The sequence below is a fragment of the Dermacentor silvarum genome, chromosome 1, assembly GCF_013339745.2.
Source record: "Dermacentor silvarum isolate Dsil-2018 chromosome 1, BIME_Dsil_1.4, whole genome shotgun sequence".
Taxonomy (NCBI): domain Eukaryota; kingdom Metazoa; phylum Arthropoda; class Arachnida; order Ixodida; family Ixodidae; genus Dermacentor; species Dermacentor silvarum.
This window is the reverse complement of record NC_051154.1, coordinates 247,292,767-247,310,904: the sequence shown is the minus strand read 5'-3', so window position 1 is coordinate 247,310,904 and position 18,138 is coordinate 247,292,767. Positions and strand designations below refer to the sequence as shown.

The 18,138-nt window shown below is 43.7% G+C and overlaps 1 protein-coding gene and 1 non-coding gene across 8 annotated transcripts in view; one reads left to right on the top strand and one right to left on the bottom strand.

Moving 5' to 3' along the window:
• The window catches only part of LOC119437021 (cytochrome P450 4C1-like), a 212,154-nt gene that overhangs the window by 146,464 nt on the left and 47,552 nt on the right, over positions 1 to 18,138 (bottom strand). For all 7 annotated transcript variants that reach the window (XM_049660223.1, XM_049660228.1, XM_049660227.1 and 4 more), the window contains exons 2-3: positions 6,330 to 6,439; positions 4,470 to 4,558 (exon numbers count right to left, since the gene is read on the bottom strand). In XM_049660223.1, the coding sequence (XP_049516180.1) occupies positions 4,470 to 4,558; positions 6,330 to 6,439 (199 nt within the window). The remainder of the gene's footprint in view (positions 1 to 4,469; positions 4,559 to 6,329; positions 6,440 to 18,138) is intronic.
• On the top strand, positions 11,097 to 11,279 carry LOC119437890 (U2 spliceosomal RNA). The gene has a single exon (XR_005189574.1). It is a non-coding gene; the product is annotated as a U2 spliceosomal RNA (small nuclear RNA).

Genomic DNA, 18,138 nt, shown 5'->3' with positions numbered 1-18,138 from the left:
GCTACTAAAGGTCTTTATTTCGGTACTAATTACGGAAATAAAAAAGATCCTACTATATAGTTTATATGGCCTCAAGGCAAGGTAAGGGACAATGCACAATTAAGTTCACCGGGATGGTATGTGGTCGCGTGGCACACGGTTGCAGGTGCGGTTCTAATGCCGCGCATAGGCTCAATATCAGCTCCCAATATCAGCCAGTCCGTACCGTCTAAGGGGCTGGTCGACAACGTCGTCAAGCTCCAATGGACGACGAAACGCGCGTTCCCTTCACATAGGATCACTGTAGAGGGCACGGAGAGCTATTAAAGGAGCCCTAAAAAAGATTCAGAAATAACCTGTGGCTATCCACACTCTGAAATTATGGCCGAAAACTTCCCTACATAACATCCACACTTGCAAGTTTCGTTGCCTATCACACTTTGACATCGTATCAACGTTCATCGCTTCTTCTTAGCTTCTCCTCTGCTAATAAAACATGATGATCCCTCGCACCAGGTCAAGTGTTTTTTATTGCAGGCTCAGGCGACCGCATTCCAACAGAGGCGGAATGCCCGAAGGGGCGTACACATCAATTTTGAAGACCGGTAATAAATCGTAGGTAGGCGATGTCAGGGCCTGGCGCCCTGAACTACACTGTCTGTCATAGCCCAAGTGGCACCTCATAAAAGTCAAGGGGAATCAGTCAATATCCCCACGATACTCAGGGCGAACGTTGCCATAAATTTTCCAGACTCATAAGAACACACGCTTAAGTGCAAGTCAGAATACTGCACAACACACGGTACTCGAAGCACACAGCGATTCAACATTCTAGCTGGTTTCGGATTGAATCGGTTCAAATCGTCGATCTTGCGCCACTGACGCACTTTCTTCGGAGCAGTCGCTGCACATATAGTAAGATGCAAAGGTGGTGTGGTATGTACCGCTTGGGTGGTATCCAAGCTGCGCCCGACGCCCTTCTGTAAATATGCGAGTTCGGCCTCGCAGTACGAAGCGAAATGCGGCTCAAGAGCAACAGTCCATTGAAATTCAGACCGAATTGTGGATGTTCGAAAACGTAATCAAGATACTTCTGTGCTGTCTGCAGGACGAAGGCCTCTCCCAGCGATCTCTAATTACCCCTGACCTGCGCTAGCTGATTTCAAGTTATGCCTGCATATTTACTGATTTCATCACCCCACCTAATTTTCCGCTATCCTCGACAGCGCCCCTTTCTCCTAGAACCCAATCTACATTTCTAATGGGTCACCGATTATCTGTCCTATAAATTACGCGGCCGGTCCAGCTCCTATTTTTCCTCTTAATTTCAACTACCACTACCCCCGTTTGCTCTCTTATCCACACCACTCCCTTTCTCTCTCAGCTTTAGGCATAACAGTTTTCGTTCCATCGCTTGTTTGAGCAGTCCTTAACTTATTTTCAAGATTCATGGTTAACCTCGAAGTTTCTGCTCCATATGATAAGACTTGAATGGAATGATTGTACACTTTTCTTTTCAACAACAGCGGAGAGCTCCTGGTCACGATTTGGAAATGCCGGCCGTATGCACCCCGACCCATTTTAATTCTTCTGTAAATTTCCATCTCATGATCAGGGTTTGCTTTGAGTCATTGACCAACTTATTCTGTGTTTACTCTAGGACCTGACTGCCGATCATGAATTCTTCGCTTGACAGGTTATTCAACATTATCTTTGTTAACCTACTCTGACACTTTCGTGGTTCAGGTCCTCAATCAATTGTTGCAATGTGTCCCCAGCGTTGTTGAACACGACAATTTCATTGGCAAGCTGAACGTTGTTGAGATATTCGCCGTTGATCATTGCCCTTGATCATTCACAGTCTAATAGTTTGAATACTTCTAAGCATGCAAATAATATAACTGGAGAGATTGTGTCTCCTTGTCTGACCGTTGTCTCTATAAGTATTTTTCCACTTCTCTTGCGGCTAATTAAAACATGTAAAGCCAGAACTATCACTTAGGCAGAGTCGAAGCCTGAGAAGTTGCGAATACGTGCGCTATGGCTGAAGGCAAATATGGAAGTTACCTATAAATGCAGTAATTATTGAGTGGTACGTCAGCCGTATGCTTCAAGCCCCATGGCCTTGATGTGAAGTTCGTTCAGTCCTTCAGTACAATTCATAGGATATGAACTTACACCGCTAACTACATACAAATGTCGAAGCTTTGTGCAAACGCACTGCATGAATGAAGTGATCGAACTGTGCGCCGCCGGGCCGGCGCACAAGGCAGCATAATTCGATCGACGTAAGTGCTGATCTAGCTTTTACGACGCGTTCTAGAGACCACGGTTAGCGTTGGGCACGCTTCACATTGTTCACTTCGCGATACCAGGCCACTGTGGTCGGCGTTTGCGCGCCGTCATGTTGACCTGGCAACTGCGCAGCAGGCGCGCAACACTAGAAGAATGTTGACGGCTGGATGAAAATTCTTGCGCGGGGGGGGGGGGGGGGGGATTCACAAACGCCTATGAAGGGTTTCTTAGGTGCGAGAAAGTGTAAGCAGGACACTATAGAAAGAACATCGCACGAAGTGACTGAAAGACATGAGTGACGTCATTTCGCCTAGATCTGATGTTAGTCTGGGGTTTAGAAGACGCATCTTCAGCCAATTATAACACGACGATGGCTGTCGTCTGCTGTCGCTTTTCTTTGTCGTATGGTCTTTCCATGGCCTGTGGCCTGTTGCTGGTTCTGCGCTTGCAAAACAAGAGCTTAGTGGTGTCTTTATGAGCATTAAGGTGCGTGCTTTTTTTTACCAAAAACTAAGTGTCTCCAGTGATTATATATAAACAAAAATATGTGCGTACGCGCGCGCGCGCGCGTGTATGTGTTTTTGGCTCATGCAACAATTGGTCACTTGGTTCGTGAGGTGGAGGTGCATTTTAGTTCACAGCATCACTCTTGTTCAAGCACTCCACATGAATTTCGTATCAATGGTGATACGTGATTTTACTCGCTATTTCTTTTTTTAGGTCGTCATCTTGACGTCCCTCTTCATATCATAGACAGAATGGCCATCCGTCGTAGGCATACGTTGGTTTACACCGTAGGCCACAGAATGAGCAAACCCGTGGGCACAGACAGCACGTCGCTTCATCTTTGTGCTGAATTAACACTATCAGATATATAATAGAAGACTGACCCCCCCCCCCCCCCTGCCCTTTCCCCATTTATTTTGCCCGCTGATATGCTTATCCACCAAATAGCCTTGAATGCCGCTGCCGTGATGGTATTTCTCGCGAACAATACTGAAGTGCGGCTGTGGCGGTTTTCATTGTTAAATGTGCAAATTGTTAAATGTAGTCTAATGAACAAATCCACTGAAGGGGGATGGGGTCAGATTTGTTATGGCCACTTGAGGAACCTTAATATACCGTACGCGGAACCGCTGGGTTCCACGGAACCGAGTTTGGGAACCCCTGATCTAGACTGTGTCGCTTGTCAGTCTGTGCTGTTTCAAGTTTGTTGCTGTTTGTGTGGTGCCTCTAAAGTTAAATCATTGTTAATAAATTATGTGACTATGTAAAAGGCGTGTGCTCAGGGCAAACTTTATAGAAATTCTTGGCATGCTTGCTCTGAAGGATTAGCAGCCGTGCACGTGCTATGGTACATAAATAAATGGGGTAGTGTGCCAAGCAGAAGCCACCTAGGCGGGAATAACGCTCGCAAAGCCGCTTTAGTACCAGTGTTCTTAAAGTATACAATTTAGGAACATCAGGGGCCGAATTCACAAGTTTTTTATTTGAAAGAACTGATTTGTATTGGCCGGACCCCTTCGATAACAATATGTCCAACATTCGTGGACAAGGGGGCGCTTAAACGAAAGGAGACTGTGAAAGGTGTGCAGTATTACGTGTGAGAACATATTCTTCAATATAAGCTTTAAATGAATTTCTGCTGCCCGACGACAGTATTCGTCTGAATAAATATAATCGTCATGTTTCCTTCCTTTTATTTTTTTCCTATTCCTGCTAGTATTACGAGCGAAACTGAATAAGAAATGTGTGCCAATTCAGTAACTTATTTACTGATTATTTGTGATCTGGAAATTGTTCACTCATTCACGCATAATCGCATGTGCGAGCTCGTGCTTGTAGCTATAACCCATGCAACAGTGCGGCGTAGGTACTGTTAAATAGTAGATTGTCTATGCTACAAAATATGCAAACAATTCTTCGTAACAAGCTATCTCACTACGATAATAATGCACAACCAGTGCTACACCCTCACTATATCCAAACTTAAAACACATTTAAAGTAGGTAACAATATTGCGTAAGAGGAAATATTTAAGACTTAGGTAGGTATTTAAGACTGTAAGTAACCATGTTGCGTAATAGGAAATATTAAGACTTAAGCAACCTTGCGCCAATGTATGTGGTAGTCAAGTTGTTCGAAAGGTTCGTCAACATAAAACATGGACGGCGTCGTTCTTGGGAGGGACTTACATATAAAGCATATTTCTCGGCCCCAACCACGGTATGGTGAAAGTGTAGAACAAAGGCTTCCTCAGGTTCTCCGAGCTCGACAGAAGGACCTGCATCGAGTGGGAAAGGCCAAAAAAGTGTTGTGTGAAATGAAAGGACAAGTATAATCACGGCAAAAAAGTTGTGGCACTACAACAAATTTATTTGCCCATCTTTTAATCACCAAACAACTTCCAATTACATACACTTTGAAAAATTGCAAAACTATGACCCCCTGTGCAAGTAATCTTCGGACAAGATCTAATTAATTTCGTTGTACATAGGGCAGAAATCTAAAAAAATAATGAGAACTTCTTCGTTATATGCGGAGAGTGTAGTATATATATATATATATATATATATATATATATATATATATATATATATATATATATATATAACACTTTCATGGGAAGACTACCCGTCCGTGTGTCTGGTACATTTACTTGTATACTGAAACACGTGAACGGACGGACCAAATGACGTGAAAATCGGTGGCCTTTTAGGAATTGGCCTGCTGTAAAATAATATTTTTGTTAAGCTTCATGCGTTGATAATAAGCGGAGATAGCGTGTATAGAACTTTGTGCTCGAGATCAGGGGAAAGGTTAAAACCCCGAACTGATCTTGCGTACAGCTCTTGCTGATAGGCTGGCGAAAATAAAAAAGGTGGACGAGGCTCGCGCATTGTCTGACCCCTCCCCAGTCTGCCTTGTTGAGACTGCACAGCAGGCTTTATTTTAACTACTTGTGGTTATGTCACTTCCATTTTATTCTGAACAATTAAGAACACTGAATTTATATTGATAAGCATATAAGCGACAGAAAGCATAGCAAATGGGGTATATGGAGTGTGCATCGGACAGCGCAAAGCATTCACAGGCTGGAGAATTTGCAAACTTGTGAGTGAATTGGGGGAAACATGGGATTTCTTTTTCATAGCCTCAAAATGCTTCTCCAAGTATAGCGAAAGCAATTCTAGAATTGTTGTGGCCAAAAGGCTGAACTTTCACTTTGAAGCTGCACACGCATACTAGAACCACTATACGTTTGGGAACTGTTTTTGAAACTATCTTCATTAGTTGAAACGTGTTGATCTGAGAGTGCTAAATGTAAGTGGCTCATTGCTCAAGGCCGCCGGCGCCGGCGCAACAACTGACATGGTGAGGAGGGAGCGCGAAGGCTGCGGAAAATTTTCCCAGAAGCCGGAACGCGTCTTAGGCGGGAAAACACCTCCGGCCTAAACAAAGAGCGTCTGCCACCGCTGGAACTTGGGTTGCCATTTTCCAGGGTCGTACAAAGCTGGCAGTTTTTTTCCCCCTTTTCTTCTGTATTTAACGGCACTCAGCTTTACAAGTGTGTTCCCGAGCTGTCACCGTTGAGACATTACTAACAAGCCGCAATGTCATTGTGCGCGGCCACAGAAGCTGCCACAAAGTCGGACTAAACCTGTCTACCGGCTTTCCTTTCGCACCTTGCCAAAGCAATACGCCGTTAAAAACAACCGTATGAAATATCACTCTTTGACTATAGAGCTGCGAGTTTCGATAGCACTGCATAGCTCTCAGAAGCCAAGTTACATCGTTTTATACACGCAGTGAGAGACTAGACGGCAACCCGTAGGAATAAAGATGGGAGGTGGGATGGATGGAAGGATGAAAAACTTTATTAGGTGGGGCAGCTAGAAAATGACGGCTTGTTGTACACCGGCAAATAACTGCATGCTTAAACACAGCAATCGCATAGGCTGTTATTTCGCGTTTCGGCTGGTGTGAAGAAGCGTTCTCGAATAAAAAACTGCAGCTTCCAAGTGTCATGTGTAGCTGCTTTAGCGTGAACTTACCTCGGCGTCTTCGGGGTTTTGTATAATCACGAAAGGTGAAAAGCCAAGGTATGTCTTGAACGTCCGGTTCTTGTACATCTCGCATAGGGCCCGTAGTAGATAGGAGAACTCTGCATCGGAGAAGAAGACAGCATAAAAACGGAGACTGAAACAGCAAAGAGAAGCATACACGACTATCGTCCCATGGAGGAAATGGCATTTTGAAAGACGAGAGAATTGTTCGTGCATATCACTTAAAATGAAGGTCAACTTTGTTAAACGCTCGGTGTACGAAGCCTCGATAATTGAATAAAGAGATACTGCCGTCACAATTACCGGTGAAGTATATTGCCGTCCAGTTGGCTCCTAACAAGGATAGAAATGGATATTAGACTAAGGAGCGGTATATTATCATACAAAACACAACAAAATGTTCAGAACTTGATTTGACTTCATTCCACCGTGCTATGTGTTTGCGCTATGTATCCAGTGGCCCAGACCAGGTTGGTCTTAAAAGTATTATTTTGATTCAGGCAAGTGTACAAAAGACGCGCAGGTTGTCGGCAGTTGTTTATTTGGAGCTTTATATGAAAACCAGTCGATGTAATTTGCTTCGCAGTGTTAGACAATCTATTCTAGGGCTGGCTCACTTTATTCTTCAACAGACCAGGCCTAAATTTTTGATAATGATCTTGTGGGTACCGCGATGCAAGTTTGATGGTGGTTCAAGTCTTGAATTTATCATTGTTATAACTAAAGGAGCCTGATATAGTACCAAAGTTTATTTCAGGAAGGTCGTCGTTGTATATCAAATTATAAATGCAGGCTTCTTTCCTGAATATCAAACAACTGTCACACTAAAAAATTCCAAGCCCTTCCATCATGTGAAGATGGAAAAGCAGCGAAGCTGTACTTTCTGACAACTATATTGAGCTATATATGGTTAATTGCTACATTGATTGAATAAAGGCACATACACATAACTTCATTGTAGTTATCGTCTTTTATTTTCTCTTTACTTTGTCACCATGGTAACGATTGATTTGTGGTCACTGTGACATACTGCAATTGGTTGCCGATGCTATCGCGGCAACTGTTCGCGAAGGCGATCCTCACGGGCACGCTGTTGTTCTTCATCTGTCACAGAGCGGCTATCCGACGTTGCGAACTCTTCGGACGACACGCCTTCGGCTATAGAGGCTTCCCGTCGTCTTCGCGCCCATTCATGCTGTTGCCCACGCCGGCGCTGTTTACATGCACGTTCTTCTTCTTCTTCAGTATGCACTAAGCGCGTTCTGGCCATAGCAAGACAAAAGTACAACTGCTCATAACGTCGCTCGAGCGATGTCGATGTCAGAACAAAACGAGGCACAGACATTGGTGGGTACACAATGACGTTTCATTATTGCGCCATCCACTCCGGAGCCATGGAGCACCGCCCGGCGCGCAGCAGGCTACTGTCGATAAAATTTTGTCGCCCCGATTCTTTTCTACACACCCTGTCGATGCATGCACTTTTGGTCAGAACATAGCCATATACAGCTTCGCTGCAAAAAAAAGCTGTACCGAAATTTTTCAGCTATACCTCTTCCTGTCGCTATGTGCAATGATGAGTACTATACTCTTTCAGGTCAAGATGCTTTAAAAAGAGTTAAAATTATGGAGTTTTACGTGCCGTAACCACGATCTGATTATGAGGCACGCCGTATTGGGGGACACCGGAATAATCTGGACCACCTGGGGTTCTTCAACGTGCACCTAAATCTAAGTACACGGGTGTTTTCGCATTTCGCTCCCATCGACATGCGGCCGCCGTGGCTGGGATTCGATTCCGCGTCCTCGTGCTTAGCAGCCCAACACCATAGCCACTGAGCAACCACGGCGGGTTTGAAGAAGAGTTAAAAAACACCCTGTATAAAATTGTTTTCAATTTACAGAGCAAAATTTTGCCAGTTAGAAAATGTCCGAGAGAAATAAGTCCTTTTTTTTTAATGGACAATGAAGTGTTTAGAGTGACAAAAACGAGAAGCTGTAGAACATGTTTTTAAGGACTTTCGGGACGGCCATATTCCAGTGGGATATACGCCAGAAAAAGTTAATGACTTGTTGGTTATAACAACAAAGCTATGCAGAGAAGTTCAAGGTAGATGAAGTTTCAAAAATAGAAACATTGTCTTTCACCATGACTTAGCATGAAGTTACAAAGAAAACTTATTCGATTTTCTCAGGAAGAAAGCTTCGCAGTTGAAGAAAAATCCTTTCAAGACAGGGGATGAAATCCCGGACTAACGTTCCGGTGTGGTGGCTCTACCATCAGAGCCGGAGGCCAGCAGTTTATTTCCTCATTGCCTGTTTGTATTACAAATCAATGCGTATCGTGTTGTATTACAAACCAAAACATGGAAACTACATTTTCGCTAACGTGGTAATTTCAAAATCGTCTCAACTTCCTCAAAACACGTAGAACAGCAACCCATTGCGGAAATATACAACATGCGCGCTGACTTTGTGCAATATATTACATTTCCTGAATATAATAAGTATAATATTATACCCGACACTCTCAATGAAACTGATTCACGGTAGGTGGTCATTTATATTCACATCTCACATTGCAATTTTCGTATTCCACAGACTGTGGAGGCCCAGAAGCATAAATATCGTACAGTAACCTTCATTCCTTTTCTGCTTACAAAAACAAAAAAAGAAAGAAGCCGAATAACTCGAGGGCTGATATATGTAGTTCTTTCCTGAATGTTTGTTCTAAGACATACAAGTGAAATATGGAGTCAAATCAATTAATAAAAGACATGTTCGGTGGTCTCCAGCTTCTTGCGACGTCAGTAGTTAACTGTCCACGGCAAACAATTTTTTTTTCATCTAGCCATGTCTAATCTAGCCAAAGTCCTTGGTCACATTAGCAGGAATCTCTCTTTTTTTGAACCTGGACAGATCCGGTGGAACGCAAGTGGTTGAAGGCCCTCCTGAAGGTGGCACGCGCATGCACCTGGCGATGTCGACGTCCTGCCGTACACATGTAACGAAGCGACGTCCGCGTCTTCCCGAATACCCAGGGCCGGTATTTTGCAATGATGCGTTATGCTTTATTCTATACCAGTCTTATCATCCACCGCTCATTCTGATCCCGTCGATAACGTGAGCGGACCGTCGCTCTGACCACTGACAAAGCGCGAAAAGCGCGAAAAGGCATTAGCATTGGAAAGGCATCGGTACAAAATACCGGCCCAGGCAGGTGACGACGATGTCCACTTTTTCAACCTTCAAAAACTCTTGTGGAGGTGGCGGCCAGCACAAGTTTTCACTAATGAAAAATCTGCCCCTTTCACAGCTCAGAAATGAAGCGGCCATAGTGGCCCTTTTGCTCGTTAGATAATAACCTCTCATTCACTGCCATGAGCCTCGAAGTGCGCCGTGATCACTATGCATAAAGTGGCGCGGAATAACGAGTACATGAAAGGAAAGCGTCATTAGGGCTTCTCCGCTGAACATAGCTTGCGATGTATAGTGCAACCGAAATAAAAAAAGGAAATACAACTGCTAGACGCCACTTACTTCTACATTTCATAAACTTCCTCACTGCGGATAGCAGTTACGAGCCCCCGGTGCTCTCACGTTTACCAATTCCCACGTGAATTTGTGACTAACGCTCTGAAGCGCTCCGGCTTCGACGAGCACGCATAGTTGCTATAGTTGCCATAGCTACACGCCCGTTGCTCTGGCTTTGCCCTGCTGAGGGTCGCGGCGGCCGCAGGAGTTCGCGGGTTTTAATCCGGCCGCGGTGGCCGCATTCCGATGAGGGCAGATTGCAAAAACACTCGTGACCATGCATTGGGCAAACGTTAAAGAGCCCCAGGTGGTCCAAGTTATTCCGAAGTACACATATATGGCGTGCGTCATAATCCTATTGTGGTTTTAACTTGTAAAGCCCGGAATTTTTTTCAGTGCTGTAGATCAATGTTTTTACGGCAAGTGTAACACCCTGTATTCAAAAATAATACAAGAAGGAACTACTCATGTCTGTCAAGAAAGTCGGGAATACTAGATAGCACAGATAGACCAGGGATAGTGGTGCAGACATCTTTCTTGGTTACAAAGTATGATAATCAAGGAATAATTATGATAAATACTCGAAGAATACTTCTTGTGCATCTTTAGCCAAAACGTAATTTGCTTCAATGCATCAATGCAATGAAGTTTGTAGCAAACATAAATGGGCACAATGTGGAAGACAAAAAGAAGGATACGGAACAAAAATACGACACTGATTTTCAACAATGTAGATTGGCGACACGCAATTCACCTATGTGTATCTTGTGTAAAAATAAAAATAAATAAAAATATCAGTGCCATTCTACTTTGTGAAGGTGTATGACCAGCGAAGCTGTGTATGTGGAGATTGACCGTTGTTCCGGTCAAACATTCCAAGTTTGCGGGATCGGGGCCACATGGACGGTTCGCATTTCTTTCGGCCTCGCGTTCCTGGTGTGCAGTACGCTTACGCTTGGCATCGACGGGCTGCTCATCGTCGGTGGTATCCTTCAGCCACCGCCGTGCCCATTCTCTATTCTGTTCACGCCGTCGTTCTTGGTAGGCACGCTGTTCTTCTTCAGACCGTACATCACGCGGCCTACCCATTTCACAGTCAGAGCAGAACTGAGGAAAGGAGCCTACGTAGAGCATGACATCAGGAGACAGAAGACACTCACATTGGCAGGCACTAGTTTTAATACACGGGATGGCGTACACGTGTATGGTGCGAACGTGGACATGGCCGACACAAGTCAAAGTGTAGTACGTGTTCTTAACAGCTTAATATTTGATACGGGTTGTAATTGGACCCAATATATTAAACTTATTTTTGCAAGTTGCTGCAGTGCTTGAAGCCTGCTTCACCTTCATTGCGGGTCGGCCCGGTATTGCACTATCTTCACCATTTACAGCTTCGGTGTAAAAACGAGAACCATCAGACACCATGTCGACTAAGTGGAGGGGCTTTTCAGTGCACAATGTAAACGTACTTGCTGCTTACAAGGCATCGCTAAAATGTCATAAATTATGACCATATTAGGACCATATTATGAATATACTATTGTAGTGTGTTCTTTTCCCCCGTTGTAGGGTAGCCAACCAGACGCCATTCTGGTTAACATCCCGGCCTTCGGTCTTTCTTTTTCCTCCTTTAAGTACTCATTTAGGAACATGCCAATCAGCCAACATTGTTTTCCGTCAAGCCCTTTGGAATGAAATGAATGAAATATATGAAGAGAATCACATTTTAGCTTGCAATAAATTTCATTCCTTTTATTCTTTGTTTATTTGGCTGTCCAAGAGAATAACCATCACTGTTTTTTTCAAATCAGTTCAAAAGGTCTGGTGCTACCACTTTTCCTCTTCCCTTGTTTCGTCCCTCTAAATCTTCGTTGAGGATTAAACGTAAGCTGGCATGATGTAATAATTCCTTTCGCTCGATTCTATTCCTTTCTTAGCATCTAGTTTAGGGCCGCTAACATATGTGGAGAACCATTCGAACCAATGAGGAAGCAGTGAAAAGGAAAATTATTGGAATAGAGTACATTATCTCGGCCCACAGTTTTTTTTCTTCCACGAAACCTTTCTCCCAAAGCAGTACAACGTGGCGCAGCGTTGTTTCGTGGGCTATAGTTGTCTCAGGTAAAACCGAACTTGCGTGCTTTGTGCGTGGGAGCTGTGTATGATTTCTTACATATTGTTTAAGTTTAGCAAAAATTTGTGGTGAGTCCAAATGACGACCAGGAAACGCACAATTATTAAATCTTAAATCGTTTGAAACGAACTGAAAGCCGAGGGAGAGAGAGAGGTGCAATAGAGGGAAAATGATAAATGATAGGCAGGGAGGTTATTCATGACTGAGCCCGGCTGGCTACTCTGCACACTGGAAAAAGGGAGAAGGGAGGAAAAGAGTAGAAGGGAAAGCGAATAGTGGATGTGCAATTGAGCCGCCGACGTAATGAAAATTCTCAGCGCTGTGTCATAGACGGTCGCTCAGTCCTGTTGCCTTCAGAAAACGCAGCAATGCTTTTGTGGCCTTCTGCAGCTGTATATTTGATTTCATTTTGATTGTTTCCGACCTATTATCGGTCAGGGGAATTTACGGCTAGTGGCAAAAAAAAAACTGCCTGACAAACGCCCTACCACCCATGCATTATTAAGCAGTAACGTGAACATAATATGAGAAATTATGCAGTAGATAGCGGATTCATTGTAAGGAAGAAACTTGGTGCAGGAAATAAGCGACAATTAATAATACACACACACACGACACAACACATGCACACGCCAGAAGAGGAATAAATAGGCCATCATGTCGCAGTAATCCGCCACTGCTACTTGTGCCTAAAAATTCAGATTGATTTTTCTGTATTTCAACGTGTATGTACGTAGTTAGCTTCAGATTATATAACTGATCAACGTTTTGTATTTAATTTTTTGAGAACTCTGCTGTGGTATCGAGCATCCGAGGTTTTTTCTGTGGCGGACAGTTTGTTTTTGAAGGACTGTTAGCCAATGTAAGTTTGTTTTACTAGTGTTGCTCCAGATCGATAAGCAGTAGTCTAGATGAGAATGGATGAATGAATAATACAACTTATGTTTTAACCAATTCGGTACCAGATGCCGGATTTTACAATACATGCAGTTAGATCTGGAAATGCTATAATGTATTTTATTTAAGTGAGGAGTCCAAATCACATTTTCCTCGAATTTAAATGTTTAATTTTAAATACAGACACCCGTTAACTTCTAAGTTAACAAAGAAGCTGGAGAGCAAGTAAAGGACAGCACAAAGAGCATTGGAACACAAACATGTCAGGCTTAACGTTGAGAGACAGGAAGAGAGCGGTGTGGATCAGAGAGAAAACGGGGATAACCGACATTCTAATTGACATTAGGAGAAAAAAATGGAGCTGGGCACGCCATGTAATGTGTAGGGTAGATAACGGATGGAGTATTAGAGTTGCAGAATTGGTGCCAAGAGAAGGAAAGCGCAGTCAAGGATAGCAGAAAACTAGGTGGGGTGATGAAATTACGAAATTTGCAGGTAGAAATTGGAATCAACTAGCGCAAGACAGGGGTAACTGGAGATGGCAGGGAGAGGCCTTCGTCCTGCAGTGGACATAAAATAGGCTGATGATGATGATGATGACCCAATGAATTGCTGGAGCACCAAAAGTTATAGAAATATCAGTGATATCAGGTTTGTTAATAGGGCTTAAAAACAGTAAACACGGTTTTAGAAACAATTTACTCAAGTTATACAGAGATAACCAAATTAGCAATTCACGTAACCAATCATTTGCCACTGTTTCTAATTCACCTAAATCCTATATAGAACACCTCTAACCCCATATAGAGAAAGCTTTTGAAACAGTATGTGATGCTTAATAGAATAAAAAGCTTTCCTCTAGAAAAAAGATGAGAAAAAACCTCCAACCGTACATAACTTATTTTAAAAATAATTAAGTAATATTTATTGAATGTTCAGTAGTGCCTGTTCTGTTGATTTATTCTTAACCATCCTGATGTTTGACAAGGACCTGCTTATGACTTGAGAAATTTTGTAGTGCAGATATTCGCGTGTAATTCGCGGAGACGCTGCCGTTTTTTTTGTTTTTTTTTTGCCAAGAAAAATATCAATGAGCCCGGAAGCCTTGAAGTCTTTTGGTTCAAGCAAGAGATATTCATACATGCAGTCTCTGAAATCATCAGTTGTAGAGGTAACAGTGCACGTGTAGTATGCGAGGAAACCTGAACATCGACGAAAATGATTCCCCCTTAGTCATACCAACGAACCCCACGAATTCCTTGTCGTCTTAGTTCACTTCACAGAACAATGTTATAAAGACCGCCCATGCCCGACTATCATCCGTAAACCGGTCATCAAGTTTGAGAAGGGCTTTCTTTCGCATCTAAGCAGCTTTCGTAGAAACACGCATAGGCTGGGCATGAAACAATCGCAGAGGCGGGGAACGTCTAGGACTTCTTGTTTCTTTCGTCTTTGAAGGCAATTAGATGCCGCAGACAATGCATCGTTTTACATAGCGGCAAGTGCAACTTCTTAGCAGGGAGTAGCGGAGCGACTAAGTAGTCGCCCTGTCTTTATCTCTATGCGTTGCCCCTCTGTGCGTTGTATTCGTGGGAGAACGTAAAAAAAGAAAAAAAGGTCCACAAGAAAGACAATGGAGCGCTGGGGCTGCCCACTACTCCAAGCATCAGTGACGTACGCTTGCAACATGCACTCTTCTGGGACCGTATACTGACGTCCCCGAGCTGGTGTGCGTACATCTGAATACTGCATATGTATACGTGCTGGCGGCAACACGCTCGTAGATCAGAATTTCCTGAAACGGCCGTGCACGTCGACTTCGTGTCCCTGTGCCATGGGCCATGTTTCACCGTCGTTTCACCCTATACTGAATCTGGATTTTCCAAATGGCATACCAGAAAGTTCACTATAAGAGTGCAGGCGTTTTAGGAGTGGATTCTTCGGTGGTGTTGGTATTGCAGTGCTAAATGTAAGAGCGCGAAACACACATACACAGCGACAGAGCTCAACACCACAAGGCTGTGATGTTCAAGCTCCATCTTTGTATCTGAGTGTCTCGAGCTCTTACATTTAGCGAGGCATTTCAGCTCACTGATGCCAGAGTGCGCAGACATGTCTGTATCCATGGTTCATTACCACTTTTTCCGCATTGAGCCGAGTTTTCAGTCGGTCCTTTCGAAGGTAGTTTTCAGAGAAAAGCTCCTTTTTGCAGCGTTAGATTTGTTGTGAGCCGTTGGGTAATAATATGTGCGCGTTTATGTGTGCGTGGGAACTTGCTGTGGACTCTTTTTCTCGCCACCTTCTCATTTTGTTTTTTTTTTCTTCCTTCCCCAGTCTAGGGTTACTCAATTGGCCTCAGCATGGCCTCCCTGCCTTGCCTTTATTAATTCTCTCTCTCTATCTATTATAAATAGGTAGCTCTAAATAAATTTGTCTTACTTAAAAGAAAAAAAAGACAAGTTAAGTTCGCAGGTGGTCGCTAAACATGGTTAAGACCATTGAAGAGTTTATGAATAAAAGAAAATCGCAAAATTTTAAGAAACAAAGCAAATTTCGCCACTGCGTAAATCTTAATAAAAAAAAAACGAACACAGCCAAATTCACAAAGCTTTCTGTTTGGAAGAACTGCCTGTCAGTGGCTGGCTGCTTTCACTCATAATATTAGAGAGCTTTAGTATACCGGTAGCATAAAATGCTTGCGTTAGCGTTAACGTGCTCCACACGCTAAACCTATGCGGGACGCTATGGTGTGCGTCCCTTCAAGACTTTTAGTTTAACGTACGGGAACGCAAACGTAAGGAAAACGTTATAGGGAGCCTACATGCAACGCTGTTGCATGGAGGCTCCCTAAGACGTTCAAAGACACGGCGCCGTCAGGTGCTTCGTGACAAACGTATTCAAGCCAAGACAGTCCATTAGCAACCATTGTCTTGTTGCTATGTGGATGCGTCTCGTCAGGCTTATGAACGCCGGAATCGCTGAACAATCTCAGAAATTGGATGCGCTATGTGCTCATAACTAGCGTTTCAGGTGAGTTTAGGGGAAGCGAAAGTTCATTTCAGTAATTTCTGACAATCAACGAGAGTGAGAGCGTAGCCATCACTAGAATTCACGGTGAAGCGGGAGCCAAGGTTGCCGCCATGTACGACAACGCTATTTCTTAGCGTCAGTACTTCGCGTGCGTTAGTGTTGAACGCTAAATACCGAAAATAATGTACGTACGTAAGAGCTCAAGCCCCGTTTACGCACAGCGCACGGACAGTGTGCAGCACGCAACGCTAATGATAACGCTATCTCTTTGCGTTTGCTTCTATACGCTATACGAAAACTGCCTGTTATTACCCGCTGTGGTGGCGTAGAGGCTTAGGCGTTGCGCTGATAAATCCAAGGGCGTGGGATCAAATCCCGACCGCTGCGGCCGCATTTAGATGAGGGAGAAATGCAAAAAACACCCGTCTACTATCCACTGGTAGCACACTAAAGAACCCTAAGTGGTCGATAAAAAAGAAGAAAAAAATATCCGGAGTGCCCTCCTACGAGGCAGCTCACAATAATATCGTGGTTTTCGGCACATAAGATCTCACAATATAAATAATTACTGACATTATTACAATAACCAGTACACGGGCACTCGAGGCTGTCATGGTATCGACGGCGCATGCGTGGTCCGCCTTTGGAAAGTTATAAAGTCTGCGGGGGCGCTAGAGATAGATGCGCAGTGTGTTTGGCTGCAAAAACGACAAAACCGCAGAGGAGCGGGTGCAACGTTCTGCGTTACACTGCTGGCATGAGGGTTGCGCGCGCATGCGCAAGCGTTCCTGCTGAGCATATGCGTGCATGCCTACAGCCATACCGTGGTGCACACATAAAAATGAGCGAACGTTTCAAGCTACGAGCGCCGACGATTTTCCTTCAGTCTGATCCCAGGCACCTTCCAGGTGCGAACTCCTGCAGCGCTACTAGCGGTGCTCCACAATACGCCAGCTATGAGATGCACCTGGTCGCTGCCTGGACACCGTTTCTGCTTCGCAGCAGCAGTTGCCTGGCGTGCTGCGTGCGCCAACATGTCCACCCTGCGTATTGTTCAAGCCCGCCCCAGAGGAGCTACAACTCTAAGATAAACCTTGCTATCACTTTCAATTAGTTGTACTTCGAGCAGAAACTGCCAATTTTCAATTTTTTTATGTTGCTTCACTTTTCTCCTGATTGGCTGGTACATATTCTTCCGAGCCGCTGTAGTGTGGGAAGTGCGTTACGAATACGGGTGCACCTATTCTCGGGTTTCTAAAGTCACGTGACAGAACTTTTAAAGCGGAAGAATTTGATTAGCATACTTGGGGACTTGTGCCCTTACCGATCTCCTGTGAATGAAACATTTGCAAGTTTCATTTAGCCAGGATAACAACCACATAAAATTTTACGTGCCGTTTAATTTCTTTTCTTTTCGTTCTTTCACTGCCAGTCAGGTGCGTCTCAGAAAGCGCGATTTGCTTCTTTGACAAAGGGCTACCAGTCTTGGCAGGCCCTTGAATAAATTAGTACGAAATAATTAGGCGCTATAGTAATTTTATTATTCATGCACTTAAAGCTTAGTACTCAAAAGCTCACATAGGACTTCGGACTACACCAAGAAAAACAAGAGGAATTAAAAAAAGCGGAAACCTTGGATTACACCAGAGTAACACGAACAAATGAAAAAAGAGATCAATTGCATAAAACATTTTTAAGAATCCGGCTGTGGAAGGACTAGAAGGAGTTCAAGCAATACCGTAACACGCTCACGAAAAGGCTGAGATCAGCACGGATAGAGTATCATTCATCATATATGGGTGTTAAAGGTGGCCGATCAGACGTCCTATGGTCAAGGTTAAACATAATCTTGCATTCGATAAAAATATGGTCCGCTTTTAAAACCTGACGTACATTACAAGGAAATACCTGACAAAGCTTTGGTCGATGCTTTTAACACTTGTTTTATTAGCATGATACCGAGTGGTACCTTAAATCACGCAAGCGAGTATAGGAGTGTACGTAATAATTGTTTCATATACCTGGTCACCTGTAATGACTGAAGAGGTTGTAGCTGTTATCCAAAACCTAAATGCGACATTGATTAAATTCAGATCCGACCAGATTGCTAGAGTATCTGTTCTTTACAAAAAGGTTGACAGAAATGATTTGGGAAACTACAGACCTGTATCTATTGTACCACTATTTTCGAAGGCCCTC